Source organism: Mus caroli, unplaced genomic scaffold, assembly GCF_978045245.1.
Source record: "Mus caroli unplaced genomic scaffold, Mus_caroli_1 scaffold_12, whole genome shotgun sequence".
NCBI lineage: Eukaryota > Metazoa > Chordata > Mammalia > Rodentia > Muridae > Mus > Mus caroli.
The window spans coordinates 40,973,218-40,993,775 of record NW_028227267.1 but is presented as its reverse complement, the minus strand read 5'-3'; the positions used below and the strand labels follow the sequence as shown (position 1 = coordinate 40,993,775).

Genomic DNA, 20,558 nt, shown 5'->3' with positions numbered 1-20,558 from the left:
GGTAGATAATTATACATTTTATCATCTTTAGAGGCTGAGTCTCTCTGCTTGAGCTGGTGGTATCCTTTAATAGTCTTAGTGAAAAGGATTGTCACCCTTGTGTCTCAAACCATGCCACAGTGCAAGTTAATCTCACTTGAAATTTATTTTTATTTTTACTTAGTATTTATTTTTAGAAACAGTTTTGCTATGCAGCCCAGGCTTCCTTTGAATTCCATAGCTTTCTACTTTTGCCTTCTGAGAACTTGGATTCCAGACATGTGCGGACTACTGCAGCTCACTTTTTTTTTTTTTTTTTTTCAGTTTACATTATGGCACAAAGTTGCAAACACCTCCTGTCATAAAAGCCTATCTCTGAAAACATGAATCTTGGCCATACCTGACTAGCTCTATAAATCAGTTGAAATAAATAAAAAAAGCTATCTAACACATTTTATTCTTTTTAAACTTGTTATGGGTGTTTGCCTGTATGTAGGCATATCTGTGCACATTCCTGATGCCCTTGGAGGCCAGAAAAGGTTGTAGCCTCCCTTCGACCTGGGATTACAGACAGTTGTGAACTGCCATTTGGGTGCTGGGAATCTAACCCTAGTGTTCCTTACTGCTGACTCATCTCTTCAGCTCCTACAAGTTAATAAGTAACTTGATTAGTATGCGTGTGAGTTATTTACTCAACTCTCAGATCAGATATGCAGAAAACTACCAGCTGTGGATTAGAGCAGAGGTAACCCACACGCTCAAATGAGCTGAAGTTTTTACACCTGCTTAGCATATCACATGGGAGGATCCCGTGAACTTTTACCAGGTGCTTCCCAACCTAACACAATTACAACCACAAATCAGGAGTACACTTCTTAGCCGCCACCATCTCTGTCGCTTTCCCCAGTTGTTGCCTTTCCTTGTCTGGCACCTGTTTGTCACATTTATGACTTCAATCTTCGGGGTAGAAGAATGGGGCAAGAAGACTACTAGCCATTCTTTTGTCCCAACGGGGTAGGTAAAGGTTTTTTTTTTTTTTTTTTAATTGCAAAATGCTATCTTCACAGCTCAATGTTTTAAATTCCCTCTAATTCGCGGTCCAGGCCGGGATTTGCTGCCTTTGTAGCCTGCGCTCCCTGCCCCATGCGCCAGGTCAGAGCAAAAGTTGTAACAGTGCAGCTGCATAAAGGCACTAGAGGTTGGATGTCAACAGCCAGCAGCTCCCAGGGCCCCTAGCCCTGCCCACCCGGGGAGGCTGCGGGGCGAGTTCCGCTGGAACCTCTGGAACCCCAGGCTAGAGCCCCACCCCCGGCACGCGGCCTCCCGGAAGCCCTCCGGAGACACCTCGGGCCCCGCCCCTGCACAGGTCACCTCCCTCCACGCCCCCTTTTCTGGCCCGGCAGCCGGCTGGCAGGGAAGTGTCGTAAAGCTTGGCCCAGGAAACTTTACCCGGGGTAACAGGCGAGGCGCTTTACGGCGGCGGCGGCGGCCGGGTGAGAGCTCGGCAGCGGCGGCGACAGCGGTGGCGGCGGCGGCGGAGCGGCCGCGGCGGTGAAGGCGACTGAGGCGCGGCGGTGGCTGAGGGAGAGGAGCGGCGGAAACGGCGGCGGGGAGCGGCGCGGGGTGAGCCGCGAGGAGGGGCGGGTGGGAGGCGGTGACACGGCCGGCGGCGGGGCTCGGGTGGCCAGGGACGGTGGCCGGCGCGGCGGCGTGGGGGCGGCGCGGCGTTGGGGACACTCGGTGAGGGACGGTTTCTGCCTTTGTTCCCCCCGCCTCGGCCGCCCCCGGCCCGCCAGTCCGCGCTGCCTGGCGCCGGTCGGCCGCCTCTCATGGCCTCCTCTCTCGGCTGTGTCGCTTCTAGGATGGCGGAGGTACCGCCTGGGCCTAGCAGCCTCCTCCCACCACCAGCGCCTGCGGCCCCAGCGGCGGCGGAGCTCCGCTGCCCGTTCCCGGCGGGGGCCGCGCTCGCTTGCTGCAGCGAGGACGAGGAGGACGACGAGGAGCACGAAGGCGGCTGCGGGAGCCCAGCGGGCGGCGAGGCGGCGACCTCGGCCAAGGCGCGTTCTTGCCTTCGCTGCCCGCAGCTGCCTCCGGAGCAGCAGCAGCTCAACGGATTGATCGGCCCAGAACTGCGACACCTCCGGGCCGCGGCGACCCTCAAGAGTAAGGTTCTGAGTGCAGCGGAGGCGGCCGCCCCCGACGGGGCCCCCAAAGTGACTGCCACAAAAGGAGCCGAGGGACACCCGGGGGAGAGACCTCCCCACTCGGTCCCCAACAATGCAAGAACTGCACTCCCCGGCCGGCCAGAGGCAGCGGCGGCGGCGGGGGCGGCGAGCGACCCCGCTGCGGCCCGAAATGGACTGGTGGAGGGCACCGAGCAGCAGGAGGAGGAGGAGATGGACGAGCAGGTGCGGCTGCTGTCTTCGTCTCTGACCACCGGCTGCAGTTTAAGGAGCTCCCAGGGCAGGGAGGCCGAGCCCGGGGAGGATCGGACGATACGATACGTCCGATATGAATCTGAGCTCCAAATGCCTGATATCATGAGACTGATCACCAAAGATCTGTCTGAACCCTACTCCATTTATACGTATAGATATTTTATCCACAACTGGCCACAGCTGTGTTTCTTGGTAAGTGGATGGAATGAAAACAGGGTGAGCCCCGCAGAGATCCAGGCCACTCGGGGCAGGGAGTGTGAGGGCCCGGTGTGTGGCCGTGGATGTATCCTTCATTTTCATAGTACCTTACAGATGGGAGGCGCGAAAGTGCGCACTTTTCCCAGGTATTCCGTGGAACTGTGTGGAAGGTAAGAGCTTGTGATCTGGGTTATCTTGTGACTTTTGGAACAGCAGCAATCCTGTGCAGAGCATGTTTCACATGGGGGCTGTCTTACATCCTGTTTACATTAGCTTCTAATCATGTTTAACCTTCCTCATCCTTAGAGCACTTTGCCGTGATTGAATTGGAACATGGTTTTGATCCGATACAGGCCTTAGTAATAACTCAGTTACAGCCATGGTCCGGGAAGAATATATGCGCTAAATGTGCTTTAGTGGACATGGCTGTCAGCAAACTTGCTGTGGCCACACAGGAGAATGAAGTCGCAGGCCCTGTTCATTGATTGTGGACCATTAACAGTTGTAGTCAGCCTGCTTTCAGGTGTGCCATTGCAGAAGGTGTCACTAACACTTCCGGTGCCTGAGAGGGCCCTGAAAGTTGAATAGAAGGCCCTTTTGTGGGATGCAGGAAACTTAAGTGTGAAACTACTCAAAAACAGTCTAAAAACTAGTACCATTGGTTTGTGTGGGTATAGCTGACTGAAGGTTTGTTTTTACCTATATGTAAGCTGAATATATTTGTCTGTCGGGTAAGATGAATAATTAAGTTTACATTCCCAGCATCAGTAATGTAGTAATCTCTCAACAGTAATATAGATTCAGTTTCAGTCTGTATGAAACCTTTAATTAGATAGACTTGAGGTGTGGCCAGCACAGGACATGTTTTCATTGATGTTTACTAAAGGCACATATTTAAGAGAGTCAAGTTCCCACTTTGATTTATTGTTTTAACCCTGACATAGTTGCACTCAGTCTTCCTTGCAGTATGTTTTGACAAGACTTAAAAAGTCTTGTGGTTGCTTGCACAGCTTGGCAACCCAGAAATACTAATGGATATTGTAGATATTGATAATTTGCTAGCTCCCGTGTAAATTACGCTTAAACTTTTTTTCTTAGAGCATTTGTTTAAACTTTAGGTACTATTTTGTGTTTCAGTACCCCGCCCCAGATCCTTAACATTGTATTAAAGTAGTTCTTCTGGACATGGTGGCGCATGCCTTCAATCCTAGCACTTGGGAGCCAGAGGCAGGAGGAAGTCTTGAGTTCAAGGGCAGCCTGGTCTACACATATTGAGTTCTATGACAGCTGGGCCCTGTAGAGAGAACCTGTTTTAAAAAAACAAAACAACAGGTTCTAAGACAGTGTCAGTGAATATGGGGCAGTATTTACAGCACTACTGCATATGCCATCAAATGCCATTCCTCAAAATTGTGGATTGATTTAGTCGTAAGGTAAGCCACAAAAGTGTGTAATGGAGTCACATTTTCAACTGAAATGGAGCTGGGGGTGTGGCTCATGGGAGTGGGCTTGAGCTATGGTTCAGCTATAGTTCAGTTTTCTGGTGTTTAGACTGTGGTAAGTGTCAGTTTTTATGTAGACCTGTCTTAATTGTCAGATAACTTGTACTTCCGCCTTTATTAGCCAAAGTTGAACATTAAGCAACACATATCTAGAAGTTGAAATGTGTACAAAAAGCTTTTTCTAAGGTATCTCAAATGAAAGTATAGAATATGAATTTGGAGATAGCAAACAAAGTGATATGCAACAGAGGTAGTTTACAACTAGGTATTTCATATTGGCATGCTTTTCATTGAATTTTCCATAAGAACTAATTTTTATAAATAAAACTTTTATTTTTCAAATTATATCTGAAAGGACAGCCCTAAAGATAATATAGACTCACTTTCTATTTTTTTTTAATGGAAATAAAACCCATGGTGATGTACAATGCTTAAATCTCTAGCTATTTAGTAGCAGATAGGTAAAGGTAGAATCCAGGTCTCCTGGCTTCTCATGACAGTAAGGTGAGGGACTGTGACATACATTTGACCTAGTTTATGAAACACATTGTAGCTGGGGTTGTGTTCAGCAAGAGAAAGTAGTCCTTACATGAGGAAGTCTCGGGATTACACCTTGCCGTGTGCCCCCAGGTTCCAGGGATAACGTGGTAGACTTAATGGAATATTTGAGGAATATATGAACCATAAAAATTGCCTGTACTTGGTTGACTCATAAAAATAAGTTTCTTAAAATTCTCCCTAATATTCCTAACACTTTAGAGAATAGAAGCCAGTATAAATATGAGTCCCTGTCATTTACCACAAGCTTGTATCCCTTTATATAGTATTTTCAGTGGTAGTGTTTTTTAGAAGTTTTTAGACAACAAGCAATATAATGCAGTATTTCCATTTATTCTAAATGTAATTTTCTGGCATCCTCTAGGGTTAGTGTTCTCAAGTTTGGGAAACTGTATTTTGCACATACACATTTTTCTATAGACTTAACAGACTTTTAGCCTTGTGAAGTTAAACCAGAGACTTCCCACTTCCCATACTTCAGAAAACACATTTAATAATATGCTTCAAAATGTGTGCAGCAGCTTTTCTTTGGAAAAAAAAATCAAGTAATTTAGTGATTTTTGTAAATGTTGATAATGCAATTAATTAGGAAGAAATTACAATATTGATTTTCATAACCAGCAAGCCACATCAGGTTTTTATTTTTAGATAATATGTACAATTTGATTTATACTTATTTACATTTTTAAATTAGGGAAGCAATGTAGTCTCAAGAATGAACTAACAACAATATTTTGTTTGCTTTTTACTTACATGATCAGAGGACAAATGCTTGAAATTCTGGTGCATCTGAAAGCATTGTCTAGCTGTACTTAGTGGGTTTAAGTTTTCTTTTTGAGTGGGTTTATTAACTGTAGGATACAGCTGTTCTATGGTCTATAAGGTTTATATATTTCCATTTCACATGAACCTAACTTATCAGGTCAAGGCAAATATTTTCTGGGTGTTACAAATATATGATGTGGTCTGTGATTATTTCATGTATATGTGTACACATGTCCATTCTCTCTCTCTCTCTCTCTCTCTCTCTCTCTCTCTCTCTCTGTCTCTCTGTCTCTCTCTGTCTCTCTCTGTCTCTTACACTATTTGACAATCCAAATCAGAAAATGCTTTTAGTAGTGCTGGAGTGTGCATGCATATAATGTTACTGCTCCTAGGTTTTCTCAGCCCACAAGTATGTAAACGTTGTCTTTTAAGATAACTTTTCTCTCTGTTTTAGGACTTAATCCAAAAACAAACCAAATTGATTGTTGTGAATTAAACTGTTATCTTATGAATGAGAAAACAAAATGGAAATAATTGTAAGGTTTTTTGATCTAGAATAATTATGGAATATGTGATACAATGGGATGAACTATTAATGGTTATTGAGTTTAATACTCCTTCAAAAGGGTTTTCTTTCATCCTACTTCAGGTTTGTGTGAAATGGATTAAAGCTCTCTTGCCTACAGATTTTCCCATAGTTTATTTAAGAAGGAATTACTGGAAATTTATTGAGTAATAGACCACAAAATATTACAGCAAATTCAAGTTAAAATAGATATTAAGTGTATGCTAGACATTGCTTACTAATTTTTTGACTAATTCCTAGTGATGTTCAAATAGGTGTTTCTGGAAAGCTAATTTACAAATAAATATTGCTTGCTAAGATAACGTCCTATTTATATTTCCCAGGATACACTATTAGAACTTTTTAGCAGTTTTGAAATATTTGAAAAACATTTTCATTGACAACACTGGCATATCAAAATGAGTTATCAGCATTATTTAAAATTTACCTTTAATACTTGGATAACCTGATAGTTTTATTAAAATATGAATAAGTCATTATTCTATTACACTAATGAAAGATTGGAATTTGAGATAAATGTATTTGAGACAGGGCCTTGCTGTATAGCAGCAAGAGCAAGTTGCCTTGAACTTGGGATCCTCTGACTCAGATCCTTCCATCCTTCCACCTTAGCTTCCTGAGTGCAAGCTTTATGATAATGATTCATACTGTCGAATATCCTGAAAGTGAGACCGTCATGTATTTATAGTGCTAACGTACTCTTTGAGTGTGATCTAAGTAATACCTTCCAAACAGTGCTTTTTCTGAAAAAAAAAAAAAAAAAAAATCTTAGGTACTTTTTTCTTGATTAAAATTAACTGCCAGGTGTAATTTTCAGTTATGTTTTATATTTATCTTTTATTAAAATCTTCATTATAAAAAGTTGTAATACTCTGCTGATGGATAACTTGTACAGTATTTTATTGTGTTTTAATAAGTAGACTTTTCTTTAAAATAGGTTTTTACTTACTCCCTCTTCCCAAAATGTAAACAGACCTTTATTGCAAATGATTTTAATTGTAAGCACTTGACATGTAGTCAGTAAATGTATTTGAATATTTACCTTGTAGAAATCTTGTCTCCCCTGGCCTGAAAGTTTTAATAAGCATTACAAAAAAAGTCATGTTTTGAAGAAAGTTTGAGTTTTTTTTTTTTTTTTAAAGGACTTTCTTTTTTTTTTTGTTTTTTTTTTTTGTTTTGTTTTTCGAGACAGGGTTTCTCTGTGTAGCCCTGGCTGTCCTGGAACTCACTTTGTAGACCAGGCTGGCCTCGAACTCAGAAATCCGCCTGCCTCTGCCTCCCGAGTGCTGGGATTAAAGGCGTGCGCCACCACGCCCGGCGAGTTTGAGTTTTAGAAACAATAATATTTGAAAAGTTTTGGGATTCAGATTCTGAATTTGAGATTGCTGTCTTGCTCAAAGTTCTCCTGATCTCTCAGAAATGCTGACCCAGGGGGGACTTTTGGGATAGCATTGGAAATGTAATTGAGGAAAATATGTAATAAAAATATTAAAAATCAAAAAAAAAAAAAAAAAAAGAAATGCTGACCCAGAGTCTGTTGCTGTTTTCCCTTGGTAATTGTGCAGTATCTGATGGCAATGTGTTCTTCATAACTGTTTGTTTATTTTCAAGGCCATGGTAGGGGAGGAGTGTGTAGGTGCCATCGTTTGCAAGTTGGATATGCACAAAAAGATGTTCCGCAGAGGTTATATAGCCATGTTAGCCGTGGATTCCAAATACAGGAGAAATGGCATTGGTAAGGAAAATGTTATTTCACAAAGGGTAAATACATTATTTTCATTTTTGTGTTTTGAAACAAAAGATTTAAATGTGACTAGAGGAATAAACTTTTCAAGGTAAGGAAAGAAAAGTTTTATTTATTTTTTATAAATTTATTATTGTGTGTCTGTAACACACATAATTACATAGGTGTCTGAGGACAGCTTTGGGAGTCCTTTTTCATGGTTCTGGGGCTCGAACTCAGATTATCAGACATTAGAGGCAGACGCTTGGACTGCTTGGCCATCTCACTGTCCTTAAGATTGCTTTTCTTTGAACATATTTCCTAAACATTTTAAAAATAGATTTTATAAATTAATGTCTTTTTAAAAATAGCATGTGGTAAGTTTTTATCTTCAGAGTTTTTAAAAAACACATTCAGAATTCTTTGTATTATACTTAGAACTGGATGAAATATTTTTATTTTTTATAGTTATGAAGGTATTTTATACCAGCTACTAGTCTTGAAGACTTTAACCAAGCTAAGATTATGGAGTAATTATCATTACCTAATGCTAATCATTAGACTTGTAATTTGAGAGTCCAAAAGAAGGTAATTATTTCTTACTATCCTGAGATTCATTTTCTTAGCTTTTTAAAAGTTGGACTCCTTAGTTTTTAAGTTAATATGTGTGTGTAAGTTTGTATCTCTGTATCTCTGAATGTGTCTGATAGAGTGCATGAGTGGAGGTCAGAGAACAGCTTTTGGGAGTCTCTTCTATCATGTGGGTCCCAGGGAACTGGGTGTGAGCCATCTGTGGGTCAACATATAGATTTTTTTTTTTAGCTATCATTAGAATCATCTGGATGGTTTAAAAGCAGATGGTTAGACCCTTCCTTGAGAGTCTTGTCCACCTGGTAGGGCTGAAGCTTCCTCTGTGGCCTAGTTACAATTTCTGTCCTAGCGTCTAGTGCCTGCTGGCTCTTTCCTTCACAGTGGAAATCAGATGGAGAGGTGCTTGTTGGGCTGTGTCCATTCTGGGATGCATTTTAAGCTAAGGCAGTATTGATGCTGCCACTAGTACTGTGAGCAGTTTTGCTGCATGGAACTTTAAAAGAATATGTATGTTACGGTCATGAGGAATCCCTATAAATATGTTATAATTTTATTTATTTATATGATGTAGTGCCCAATCTTTTTCCTTCCAAGTGCCACTTGCTGAGTTTATTTAAGAGGTCAATGAGTTTTATTTTTGGATTGCTTTTTACAAAAAATTGTGATAAATTTGGTTTGTTTTAGAGACATGTTTGAAACTTTGGTGCTTCTGGAAAGAGCTAAGCACTCAGGAGAAACAGTGAGAGAACCATTATTTTAAGGTTACATCCTTGTCTTGCCTTGTTTTGAGATGTGTACACATTCATGTGCCTGGTTTGAAAAGGAAAAGATTTAAAAAAATGTATTTTAGACAGAGTCTCAGTATGTAGCCTTGGCTGGCTAAGAACTCTATATAGACTAAGTTGGCCTTGAACTCACAGAGGTCTATATCTGCCTAGCTTCCCAAATGCTGGGATTAAAGGTGTGTTCCAGCACACATGGCATACTTTGTTTTTCTTAAAGTCAGACTTGGCAGTTACTATTTGTTTTAATGTATCAGATTATGTGACTGAATTATGACAAACTTTTCCAGACATTTACAGACATAGTACCTGCATCGGTGAGAGGGCCTGGCTCTGTTTTGCCAGGCTCACTAAATGTTACCACAACTGATTTTATCTTGGCCCACTGTGGGCTAAGCAGTTCATGTTAGGTTGTCCTGTGCCTTGTGTCTGGAGACTTGGATAACATTTGGCAAAATCAGCTCAGATCATTTAGTAACTTCTTGCTAGCTCATGAAATTCTGGGTTACTTTATGTAATTATACCTCTTTCTTTTTCCTTACCTTTTTCTTCCTTTTTTAAAATTTCCATTCAGTGTTAAACAGATTTTTATCTCAGTCATTAAAAATTGATGAAAAGTATATATAGAAATGTTATAACTATTTATCACAATATTTACTTGCCTCAATAATCATATTCTAAGTCCAAAATATAAATATATGATTATGGATGAGATATATTTATATATTTGTAATTTGAGATAAAACATTAATGATAGTTTCTATAATTCACAAATTATCATTTAGTTTGCATTTATTGTATTTAAAAACAATTTACTTTTTTTTTTTTAACCTTGTAACAATAAGACAAAATCTCTAGCTTGGGACTAATAATTATTCCTGAGAAAAAGGAATCAGGAGGTAGGTCTTCCCAGGACAGCTTTGTTGCTATGTGGAGGTTTCCTGGGCTTCTCCCAACTGATATATGGTTTATTTTTCACTTAGAAATGATCAATGTATGTATCTACAGTCAAGATAAAACCTAATATTTGACCTTTTTATGCAATTATGTTAATCATAATTTAGATTCTTTAAGAAATTAATTATATTTTTCCTTTATTAATACTCAGATTTATATTCTAGGTACTAACTTGGTAAAGAAAGCTATATATGCCATGGTTGAAGGAGACTGTGACGAGGTGAGTCTTTAAACTATTTAATCCTGCTGCCCTGGGCAGGATTCTACTGGGTAGGTTTTTTCAGCATTCAACAGTAATAATGCTGCAAGTCTCATTGCAGATCTACTACACAGATGCAGGGGAAATGTTATTTTGTTCAGAAATAATAATTGTGATCTAGAATAACTTTTAATAGACTTGAATTTCTTCATAATACAGAGGTGAAATCTAATTGTTTAACTTTTGTTTTTAAGAAACCATGGGAAAACTCTGAACGTGTATAGAAGACATTTCATTCTAGGAAATGTCTCCAAGTATTAAATAGTGAACAGCTGATGTGTATATTAGCATAGGAGGCCTTTTTCCATCTATAATTTCATTATTCCTAGAGCACTATTCTTAGTAGCTATTGGGGATAACTGGGGATGTTAACATTGTGTCATGTAGGTAGGAACAGTCTTAAACTAGAGAATGGAAGCTTTTCTTATAGCAGTGACAACTAAGGAAGTTATTACTGTACTATTAGCAACACAGATGCCAGTTATCTTTTGAAAAATAACTTTTTTGGTCTTTGAGACAGTGTCTCACTATGTAGTCCTGGCTGGCCTGGAACTGTGTTGACTAGGCTAGTCCTTGTTTCAGCTTCCCAAATGTTGGGATTAGAGACACATACTACTGCTTGTATCTTTACTATTATAGGGCAGATGTGCCTTAGAAAAGTTGCCAAATACATGAAATTAGGTGATATATTTTCTTTGACATTAATAAGTGTTTTAATTAAGTGTTTTGTTTCATGAGAGTCTGTTTCAGGCTGGCCTATAGTTTACTATGTAGTCCAGGTTGGCCCTACACTTGCTGTTCTCCTGCCTTACTCTCCAGAGTTTCAGGGTTATAGAAGTGTGCCCTACTAAATGGAGTTTTTTGGTATAAAGTTTACAGTAATTTAAAATAAGAGTGCCTCCCCCCCAACTGTGTGTGTGTATATGTGTGTGTTTGTGTGTGTTTACAAAATTCCTCTTACCATCCTGTTCCTCAACTGTGTCCTTTCTACTAAAAGCTGGTTATCTACGTTCACATTTTCTAATCCTATTTTCATGTATGCATTTAGGCTTCACAAAAGTTGCTTAGCAGTTGTGGGTTTTATAGACTATGTTTTGATCTTCTGCTACTGGAATGTCTTCTTGTAAACAGAGATGCTTAGGGCCAGGACCTACTGTGTTCTTGGGGTTCAGCTTTTCATGAATTAGTCATTGCCTATGAGGCAAGATGTGTGCTTACTGATTGTTGAAATAATACTAGCTGTTCTTCACAGCTTCTAAGGTAGGATATGGAGATTTTGGAAATGCTGTGGTAGTGTATAGTTAAATCTTAATTTTATGATGTATTTTAGGATTGAATGCTGCTATTTACTTAATCTAGTGTGTGTGTGTGTGTGTGTGTGTTAGAGAGAGAGAGAGAGAGAGAGAGAGAGAGAGCGCCAGCGAGCGAGCACGATGGGGAGGAGGGGATAGGGAGTCCGTGTGTATCTGTTTGCCAGTGTGGGAATGTGTACATGCAGAGGTTTGTTTTCCTTAATCATTTTCTACCTTAAATTTTGAGATAAAGTTTCACTGAATCTAGATCTCATCAGCTCAGCTGGGTTTGGTGTCAAGCACCTTTACTCACTAAGACATCTCACTGGCTCCATACCAGAAGTATCTTGAGAATTTAAATAACTGTGTGACTCCTTAATTTCTTATGTATCTTTTATGACTTATCAGTTATATGATTGTTGTCAAATCATTTAACTTCTTCTGCTCTGTCACTTTGTGTGAAGTTATGTTAATTCTACCTTTAACTGTTGTCAGGAGCAATAGTTACTTGTTCATTCATTAGCTACCTAGTCAAGGTCTGCAGGGAGTCAGATAACAGTGGGCGCAGCCTACTTTCCATGAGCTTCCAGCCTACAGTGTTAAAAAGTGCTGTCTAAACTGTGCCAGTTGGGCTTAGCCTCATAATGATTTACTCCTGTTGTATTAAATGTATTATATTTAGTATATATAGAATTGAAAGAACATCATTCTAATTGCATTTCTCTGCCAAAGTGAATCAAACTCATTAAGCTTTTTTAAAAAATTATGTGTGTGTATGACTGCTGTCTGTCTGTCTACCTGCCAGCCTACTGTGTGCAGGTGCTCAAGAAGGCCAGAAGAGCTTGCCGCTAGAAGTGGAGCACAGACAGGAGCTGTCTGATATAGGTGCTGGGAACTGACTGGGGTCCTCTGAGAGCAGTACTTGCTCTTAACCACTGAGTCATCTCTCCAGCCTCTCATTGAAAATCTTTACATTTTCATTAGAGTAGCCATTTGTATAATTTTTCTTTATAATTGGGCCTAATTAATCTATTATGTTAAACTAGAATTCAAATATGTGTTTTGAGGATTTTTATTTTATGTGCAAGTATGTGGGTATGCGATATATGTCTGAGGAAGCCAAAAGAGTGACTTGGGTCCTTTAAAGAGCAGAAAAGGCACTTAGCTGCTGAGGCATCTTCAGCCATTCAACACTTAACCACATTTAACTTGTATCTGTATAGCTGTAGTTACCCTTCTATACCTTTAGAGCAGCGGTTCTCAACTGATGGGATGCGACCCTTTTGAGGGTTGCAGGAACCTTTTACAGGAATCGCATATCAGATTCTTGCATATCAGAACTTACATAATAATTCATAACAGCAAAATTACAGTTATGTAGCAATGAAAATAACTTTATGGTTGTGGGTCACCACAACATAAGAAACTGTATTTAAGGGTCATAGCGTTAGGAAGGGTGAGAAGCCCTGGTTTACAGTATTTTAAATTCCTAATTATTAGTGAAAGTAGACTTAGATCCCCTTGCCAAGTTGATTGGAACTTCATTGTACTGGTTTATCTTCCCTGGAAAATAGTGGGGAGGACTGAAGCTTGGTTACTATGAAGTTCTAGCTTATGCTCGGATTCCAATTTGTCCTTGTTTACTTGATTTCTCTTTTAAAGATTTACATATATATATATATATATATATATATATATATATATACACACACATACGTACACGTATACACATACACTTATATACATAAACACACACACACACACACATACATACATACATACTGCTTACTGGGTTTTTTGTTGTTGTTTTTTTTTGAGTTTTATTCATCTGTAAAGTATAGACCAGTGGTTCCTAATGCTGCGACCCTTTAATACAGTTCTTCACTGTGTGATCCCCAATTATAAACTTATGTTCATTGCTACTTCATAATTGTAAGTTTGCTACTATTATGAATCATTATTAAATACTTTTGGAGATAGAAGTTGGTCAAAGGGGTTGTGACCCATAGGTTATAGATACCCATTTCTTTTCTTGAGGTTGCTGTCTAAATGAGTATAGCTATCCTTTTAAATTTTTTCCCTTTTTATTACTGTGAACTAAGTAATTTTATATTGTGGCAGTTCTCATATTAAATTGCTTTTCTTTAACAGTTTAATTGTAATTAGATGTTGACCTGATGAAAAGTGTGTGCAGCCATACTTAGCCTATAGGTTGTTTTGTTTTGTTTTGTTTGTTTTAAAAACAGAAACTGACTTAATTTTTAAGTAAATCAATTGTTTTTTGCTACAACTTGTATTTAAGTCTTCTTAAAGACATATCCATTTGATACTTAGTACTTGATTTTGGATTTATTTTATTTTTTATTATTTTGGTTTTCGAGACAGGGTTTCTCTGTATAGCCCTGGCTGTCCTGGAACTCATTCTGTAGACCAGGCTGGCCTAGAACTCAGAAATCGCCTGCCTCTGCCTCCCAACTGCTGGGATTAAGCCCGGCTTGATTTTGTAATTTTAAATAAAGGTTTGGGTTTAGCATATCATTTACTTTTATTACTTAATTGCATAGTCTATTGCCTTTGCATGATGGTCTCTTTTCAAATACTCTGATCATCTAAAAAGCATGTTAATACTTTCAGTGCATATGCAATATATCCTATATAATGAAAGATACTAAGGATTCATTTAACAGATATGAGAGCTTTCTGTCTGTTAGGCAGTGTTAGGTACAGAGGAAGCAGCTGGAAGGTATATAACAATCCTACCTTCCTTCAGCTCACTGGCTAGAAGTGACATAGTCAACGAGCATAGGGGTGTGCCATAGGAGCAGTGTACAGTGCTGTGGAGCAGTATAAAAGGGAATGGCATGCCAGTGAATCTATTAGCAACCAGGCAGAATCCCGGAGGAAAGAAATACAATTCTTTCTTTAGGAGACAAAACAGTTTACATGAAAAACCTAATCCAGAAGATAAATACAGAACTTGTATATGGGCCACATATTTTAGGATAGCTATGAGTTTGCTCCAACACGTTTATAGATGATGTCAGTTTGCATTGTTAAAAGCTTGGGCACCTAAGGTGAAGTAGATCATGGCTGGTTCCAGAGACTGACAGTTTAATGTTGACCATGAAGAGGAGGAAGAGAGAAACTGGTGGTGTACATGGAAGACATATCTTGATAGGCATTTTAAATCTCTTCAGGTAACTTTTAGTTCATTAAGCATATTTTACGGCTAGAGTCAATAAGTTATTTTAGTTAGGAAATTAATGGGAGGATCCTTTGTAGAAAGTGTGGGAGACTTCTTGAGCTGGTGGCAGTTTAGGGCTCTGTCAGTGTGGAATAAAAATAAGAGAAAACTTAGGAGGGAGAATTGACAGTACTCAATGCTTGGATGCGTATAAGAGAGTAGACGAAAAGAGTTCAAGACTCCTGGGGTTGAGGTTGAGGAGCTGGGTGGTAGGGTGGAGAGCCTCTTCGCTGAGGTGCAGAGTGGTGCAAGTCCTGAGTGATTTTGGATATAGCAAATCAAGGTATCTTTTCTCTCTGTCACTTGAATTCTTATTCAAAATAGAGTAGGAAGGCCTTCATGTGCTTTATGAGTGCTCTGCTTTGTCTGTGTTTAGTTGTACTTTGCCATTTTTCCCTCACTCTAAATGCTCAAAGGTTATGACACCCTGACAGGAACTATGGCCCAGTGTGCTGATACGTCTCAGTGACACAGGAGACAGTCAGTAGAAAAGGCAAATAGAGCAGCATATATAAAAGTTAGGAAGGGAGAGTGTTTAGCAGAGGGAAATAAGAAGGGCACATAGTTTTCAAAACTATCAGCTCTGCTGTCAGGGCCATGAGTTAGTTCAGTGATACTCCAAAACACTCACATGGGAACTTCATATTCTGTGATCCTATGTTAAGTTTTGATTTGACCACAGGTTCTCAGTGACATCAATCTCACCTAGTAATTTGTTTAAAATGCAAATTCTTGGGCACTAAGCCTCTTTGTGTGTGAGCATATTTGTGTGTGTGTTTGTGTGGCATATCTGTGTGAATGTGGTATACATGCAAGTTGGAAGTCTGAGATCAACAGAGCATATCTTCTTCAGTTGTGTTTCCTGCCTTATTTTTCTTATTATTGTATGTGTATATATTTACGCTGTATGAGTGCATATGTCACGGTCACACATGTGAAGATCAGATAACCTTGTAGAGTCAATTCTATTCTTACACCATGATGTGGGCTCCCCATAGTCCAGTGCAGGTTGCCAGGCTTGCTCTGGAAACACCTTCACCTGCTTAACCATCACCAGCCCTTATGTTTTTGACACAGGGTCTCTTTAACCTGTAGCTTGCGGGTTTGGCTAGGTTGGTCAGTGACCTTTGTGAATCTGCTCAACCTGACACCTGACTTTTATGAGGGTAATAGAGATCTGAATTAAGGTTCTCAAGTTTGTGCAGCAAGTAATTTATCCTTCCTAGCTCTCAGTAGTCTTATTCTAACCATACTCCAGGAGACCATGTACCCTAATATTTAAATTCCCTTAGTCTAGGTTCAGTAAACTTTCTCTGCATAAGGTCGCAACATTAGGAAGGTTGAGAACCACTGCTGTAGACCAATATGGTAGTTGTTACCAGAATAAAGAATGACATGTTAATAGTAACAGGAGTTAGAGGTCAGTCTAAATAGTTTCAAATATTGGCTGCTTTTCGAAACTTTTGATACTGATTTTTCTTCTCTTTCTCTTCATATGACACCTGGTTTTCTCCACAAAAATTAGTTCATTTTTGTTTTATTATAAACATGTAGTTCAATTGCTAAAAATGGAAGCATCACAAAAACAGGAGAAAGAAAGTTCTCAATGATTCCACTTATCTTGACTCAAAAATAATTGTTTTTCTCATTTTGATGACATTTTCTGTATGCCAGTTTTATTTTATCATAATTCTTAAACTTTCAAAATGCTTGATCTGGTTATATACTTCCTCAGCTTTTAAGTGTAAAATTATAACTTAAGTTTTTTTCTTTTTTGAAGGTTGTTTTGGAAACAGAAATTACAAATAAGTCTGCTTTGAAACTTTATGAAAATCTTGGTTTTGTTCGAGATAAGAGGCTGTTCAGATACTATTTAAATGGAGTTGACGCACTGCGACTTAAACTATGGCTGCGCTGAGGAACTGACAGCAAGGAACGACTCCACCCTCACGGAAGCGACTTTTGCATGCAATGCAATTTGTGCAGAATTGCTTTGCAGGTGGATTTAGTGATTCCCATGCAGCTGTTATCTGTCAGTGTCCATTGAGTGTCGCACAATATTTGTTGCACTTTGGCATGGCGCATTTGTTCTGAATTAAATGAGATTGTTTTAAACTTCAAGAGTTCTGTTGGTACCAGCAGGATGTGCCAGTTAATAGCCAAGACTTGTTCATTTGCAAAGTCTGCTGACAGTGCTATTTATATAGTGATCATTTTATCACAGAACCAGTAAGTGGGACATGATTTTTGTTCCTTCAAGAAGCCAATGTAGATTGTAAACGTCTCCTAAGTATACTAACATTTCACACAAAACCTGCCATAGTTTTCTGAAGGGGGTGAGGGAAAAGCTTCAATTTAGGTTTTATTTTTTCAATATTAAATTTTCCATCTTGAATATTGGTACCTCAGTGATTAGTGGATGAAAAGTGTAGGGTGGAATTTGTCTTATGATGAGTAAAGATGACAATTAAATTGCGTCTGCCAGTGCCTGTGTAGATAAGTATTCTTGTCTTCATCTCTAGTTTTTGAATGCATGCTCTTTTTCTTTTTCTTTAATACCTTTGCAAGCAAACTTGTTTTTATTTAAATTCTAAATTTGATAATAAATTATTTGAGATTTTTATCATTTGGACAGTTTTTCCAGGTGAATGGCAGTGCTTTGCTTTAGAAGGAAGTCCTTCTTCCCTTACAGGAAGAAGCTGGCCCTACTTGGGGAACTGAGAAACGGCTTAAAGGGATGGAGCTGGGAATTGTGGGGTTTGGATGCACTTTTTTTGTTTTTGTTTTTTGAGAATGGGGGAATTTTTGAAAACAATAGAAAATTAATGTAAATTGGTATGATCTTATTTAATCAAAATGATTGATAAGCTGTGAAGAACAGCTTCTATAAAGTAGCTGGGTTTTTTTCTTTTTTCTTTTTAACTTTATTTGAATTCACATTGCTTCCATTTCTGAAAATACTTCACTTTTGGTTTAGTCTTAGAAATGAATTTCAAGGAGCATTGTATCCATTTCAAGCTGCATTTATTTTCTTTTTACTCATGAGCAGATTGTTGGGGGGGCCTTTGCTTTGTTCCTCCAGAAAAAAAAGAGAGGGATGAAACATTTTTTTAATGAGTTCTTTGGGTTTTCTGAGCAGCCAAGGTGTTTATTATTACAGTGGATTTTGGCTAATCAGTGTAATGTTAGCAAATTGTAGCTCCCTGCTTTGGGTTGAGTTGGTAAAGCTGTGATGAGTAATTTATTTAACTAGGATACCTAAGCACTCATAAGGAACGAGAGTCAGTTTCTCAAAAATGCTTATAGGAATCTGGCATTCATGTTGTTATTTTCTTTTGAATATACTTTTCTTCTACTCTAATACTTGGTTTGAATTTTATTTTATGGCTGTAATTACTGTATTTTAAAAAACCCTACCTCCATTAACAGTTGGTAAAGGCCCCTTTTCAGGAAAGTTTGTTGCGCTTTTTTTGTTTGTTTGTTTTAAAGGAAAGCTGCTCTTTGCTCAGTATAGTATTTTGGAAGTGAACATGGTAACAAGTACTTTTAAAATAAAGATGCACAGTTTATATTTGAAAATAAAAACTTCCTGCTGGTGGGATCATTTATAGTTCCTTATTTTTAAGAAAATGTGTCTTTCCATTTTATATTGCTCCTTAAAGTTTAATATTAAAAATGTGATGACCACATAGTACTCAGCTTTTCTGCTGACCATTTTGAATCTGTTTTGGTCAAACTTCATTTGGGTCCCAGCATTTAGAAGAATGCCAGTCATCATAATGCCTCTGCTTTCATTTTCAGTGTGAAGGAAAGTAGCTAAACAGTATACTTGACATCATCAAAAGTTGTTTTGATTTGCTGGTACATAGGTATGAATTGTTGATGAGCATACATTTTCTTGACTCACTCTAATGGATATAGTTGTAAAGTAGATATGTGCTAGACTTCCCAATTCAAAAGCTTTGTTCTTCCTAGGTTGTCAGTGGAGTATCACTAACACCCTGCAGTTCAGAATTGCTGAAGTAACTGTCTGATGATTTGTAAACATGATCTTAACTATGTGACTAAAATACCAGATCATTACAATACTGCTCAATGGATGGATACATGTTGAATATCAGTGTATACTTTGATGTTTTTAATTACTTGACCCTTTTTTTTAAACCTAAAATTTTAACCTCTAGTTTGATAACCTAGTAACAAAACTTTGCAAGTTGAATTACTTCAACTTTAATTTGACATTAGGCTTTCAATTCTCTTTTATCAGCTTAAAGTGGTTCCATTTATAATTGACAGTGGGTTCACTTGGCTAAAACTGAGCAAAATTGGTGCAACTTTCTTTTAGTGGGGTGCTGCCTCTTTAAGACTGACTGTACTATCTATCCACTGACACTGGTTTAGCAGTTGATACTGCTGAACATTTAATACATGCTACCATGAAGCTGTATATGTTAGTATTGAAGAAAGCTAACGGGTATGCTACCAGTCTTGGTAATTTCCCATACATTGGGATGAAACTACTTAACTCGGGAATAATCCAAGTCTACAGATCATAAATCATATTACTGCTTGATGTTGAAGCCAGCAAAATAAGATAAATTAATATTAAAAATTGATTTTAACATTTTCTGCCTCCTCTCCAAATTCTCTAATACACACATAAGACAAATCTATGTAAAGGAGTTTGTCATGTTTTAACTCTTACCGTGCCCTGTGTTAAGGTCTTGGCTGGTATATATGACTAAATGTGTATGTTTATTATGGTGTCTAAAAATTATGAGGTTCATTACTTTCTAGGACCATACAGGAAATCAGGTTGGCAGTACACCAGTTACTTTTCAGTCTACGTCTACATTACTAGGATGAGTGCTATAATGTCCAAGGGCTTTCAGGTTTGTAAAACATAACCATAAGTTACATTGTCATCACATATGAGTTGAGTATCTATGAACTATCACGTGTATCTCAAAAATATTGGACTGCTGTTTAATGACTGGGGATATTGCTGCATAATTTTCTCCTATTGACCCCTATCCTTTTGGAGAGAGAGATTTGTTGGGATTTGAAATGTGCAAGCTGTCTGAATAAGATACAGTCAAATAAAGTATGGTCAAGTCGTGTTTGCATTCTTCTTTAAGATACAGCTGTGTGCATTCTGTGATGTGGCTTCAGATAATCCAAAAGCAACCTGTTCTCTTTCTCACTGCCCTCTATCAGGAGCTATTTGGAAGGAACGATATAGTTGCTATCTCTCTACTTTGTATTCTGATAAAGTAAATTTGAAAATAAAATAAAAAACTTGATTGCTAAGTGTACTTGTTAGTCAGCTGGGCTAGCGGTACCAGGGAGGACATTTTTAAGCATTCATCAACTGAAAGTAGTTTGCTTTTTGTCCTTGCTCCTAGCAACTTATTCCTAAGTTAGTTTTGAGTTTTACTATTTGTACAAACCTCCTTGTATAAGTTGTATTTTTTTCCCTTCTGTTAAACACTGAAGTGGAGCAGGATCTAAGGGGCTTTTTGACCTATTCTTGGGAGAAACTTAGGTAGATAGTTATGTATGCTTTCATATTTGAAGTACTGAGTATCAGTGGGAGGATGAGATCATTTAATTGAGACTGCTCAATTTTAACATTCTTCCTGAATATTTTGTTCTTTATAATAGTGTGAAACTTACAATTAAGT

General features: G+C 38.6%; 1 protein-coding gene across 2 annotated transcripts; it reads left to right on the top strand.

Annotated features, from left to right (window-relative positions):
• Positions 1-1,457: 1,457 nt before the first annotated feature.
• Naa30 (N-alpha-acetyltransferase 30, NatC catalytic subunit) lies at positions 1,458-20,015 on the top strand. Of its 2 annotated transcripts, XM_029469100.2 has the most exons (5): positions 1,458-1,602; positions 1,841-2,609; positions 7,638-7,761; positions 10,244-10,299; positions 16,655-20,015. In XM_029469100.2, the coding sequence occupies exons 2-5, from the start codon at positions 1,842-1,844 to the stop codon at positions 16,790-16,792; spliced, it is 1,086 nt and encodes a 361-aa protein (XP_029324960.1). In that variant the 5' UTR covers positions 1,458-1,602; position 1,841; the 3' UTR covers positions 16,793-20,015. The 2 variants fall into 2 exon arrangements, with proteins under 2 accessions (XP_029324960.1, XP_021038031.1); XM_021182372.3 differs by lacking the exon at positions 1,458-1,602 and having other exon boundaries at positions 1,676-2,609.
• Positions 20,016-20,558: the final 543 nt, after the last annotated feature.

Excerpts from the sequence above, each read along its gene's own strand:
- Naa30 (XM_021182372.3), top strand. The coding sequence starts at position 1,809 with ATGGCCTCCTCTCTCGGCTGTGTCGCTTCTAGGATGGCGGAGGTACCG. Across the intron at positions 2,610-7,637 it reads GGCCACAGCTGTGTTTCTTG|GCCATGGTAGGGGAGGAGTG; the intron begins GTAAGTGGATGG and ends TTTATTTTCAAG. Across the intron at positions 7,762-10,243 it reads ATACAGGAGAAATGGCATTG|GTACTAACTTGGTAAAGAAA; the intron begins GTAAGGAAAATG and ends TTTATATTCTAG.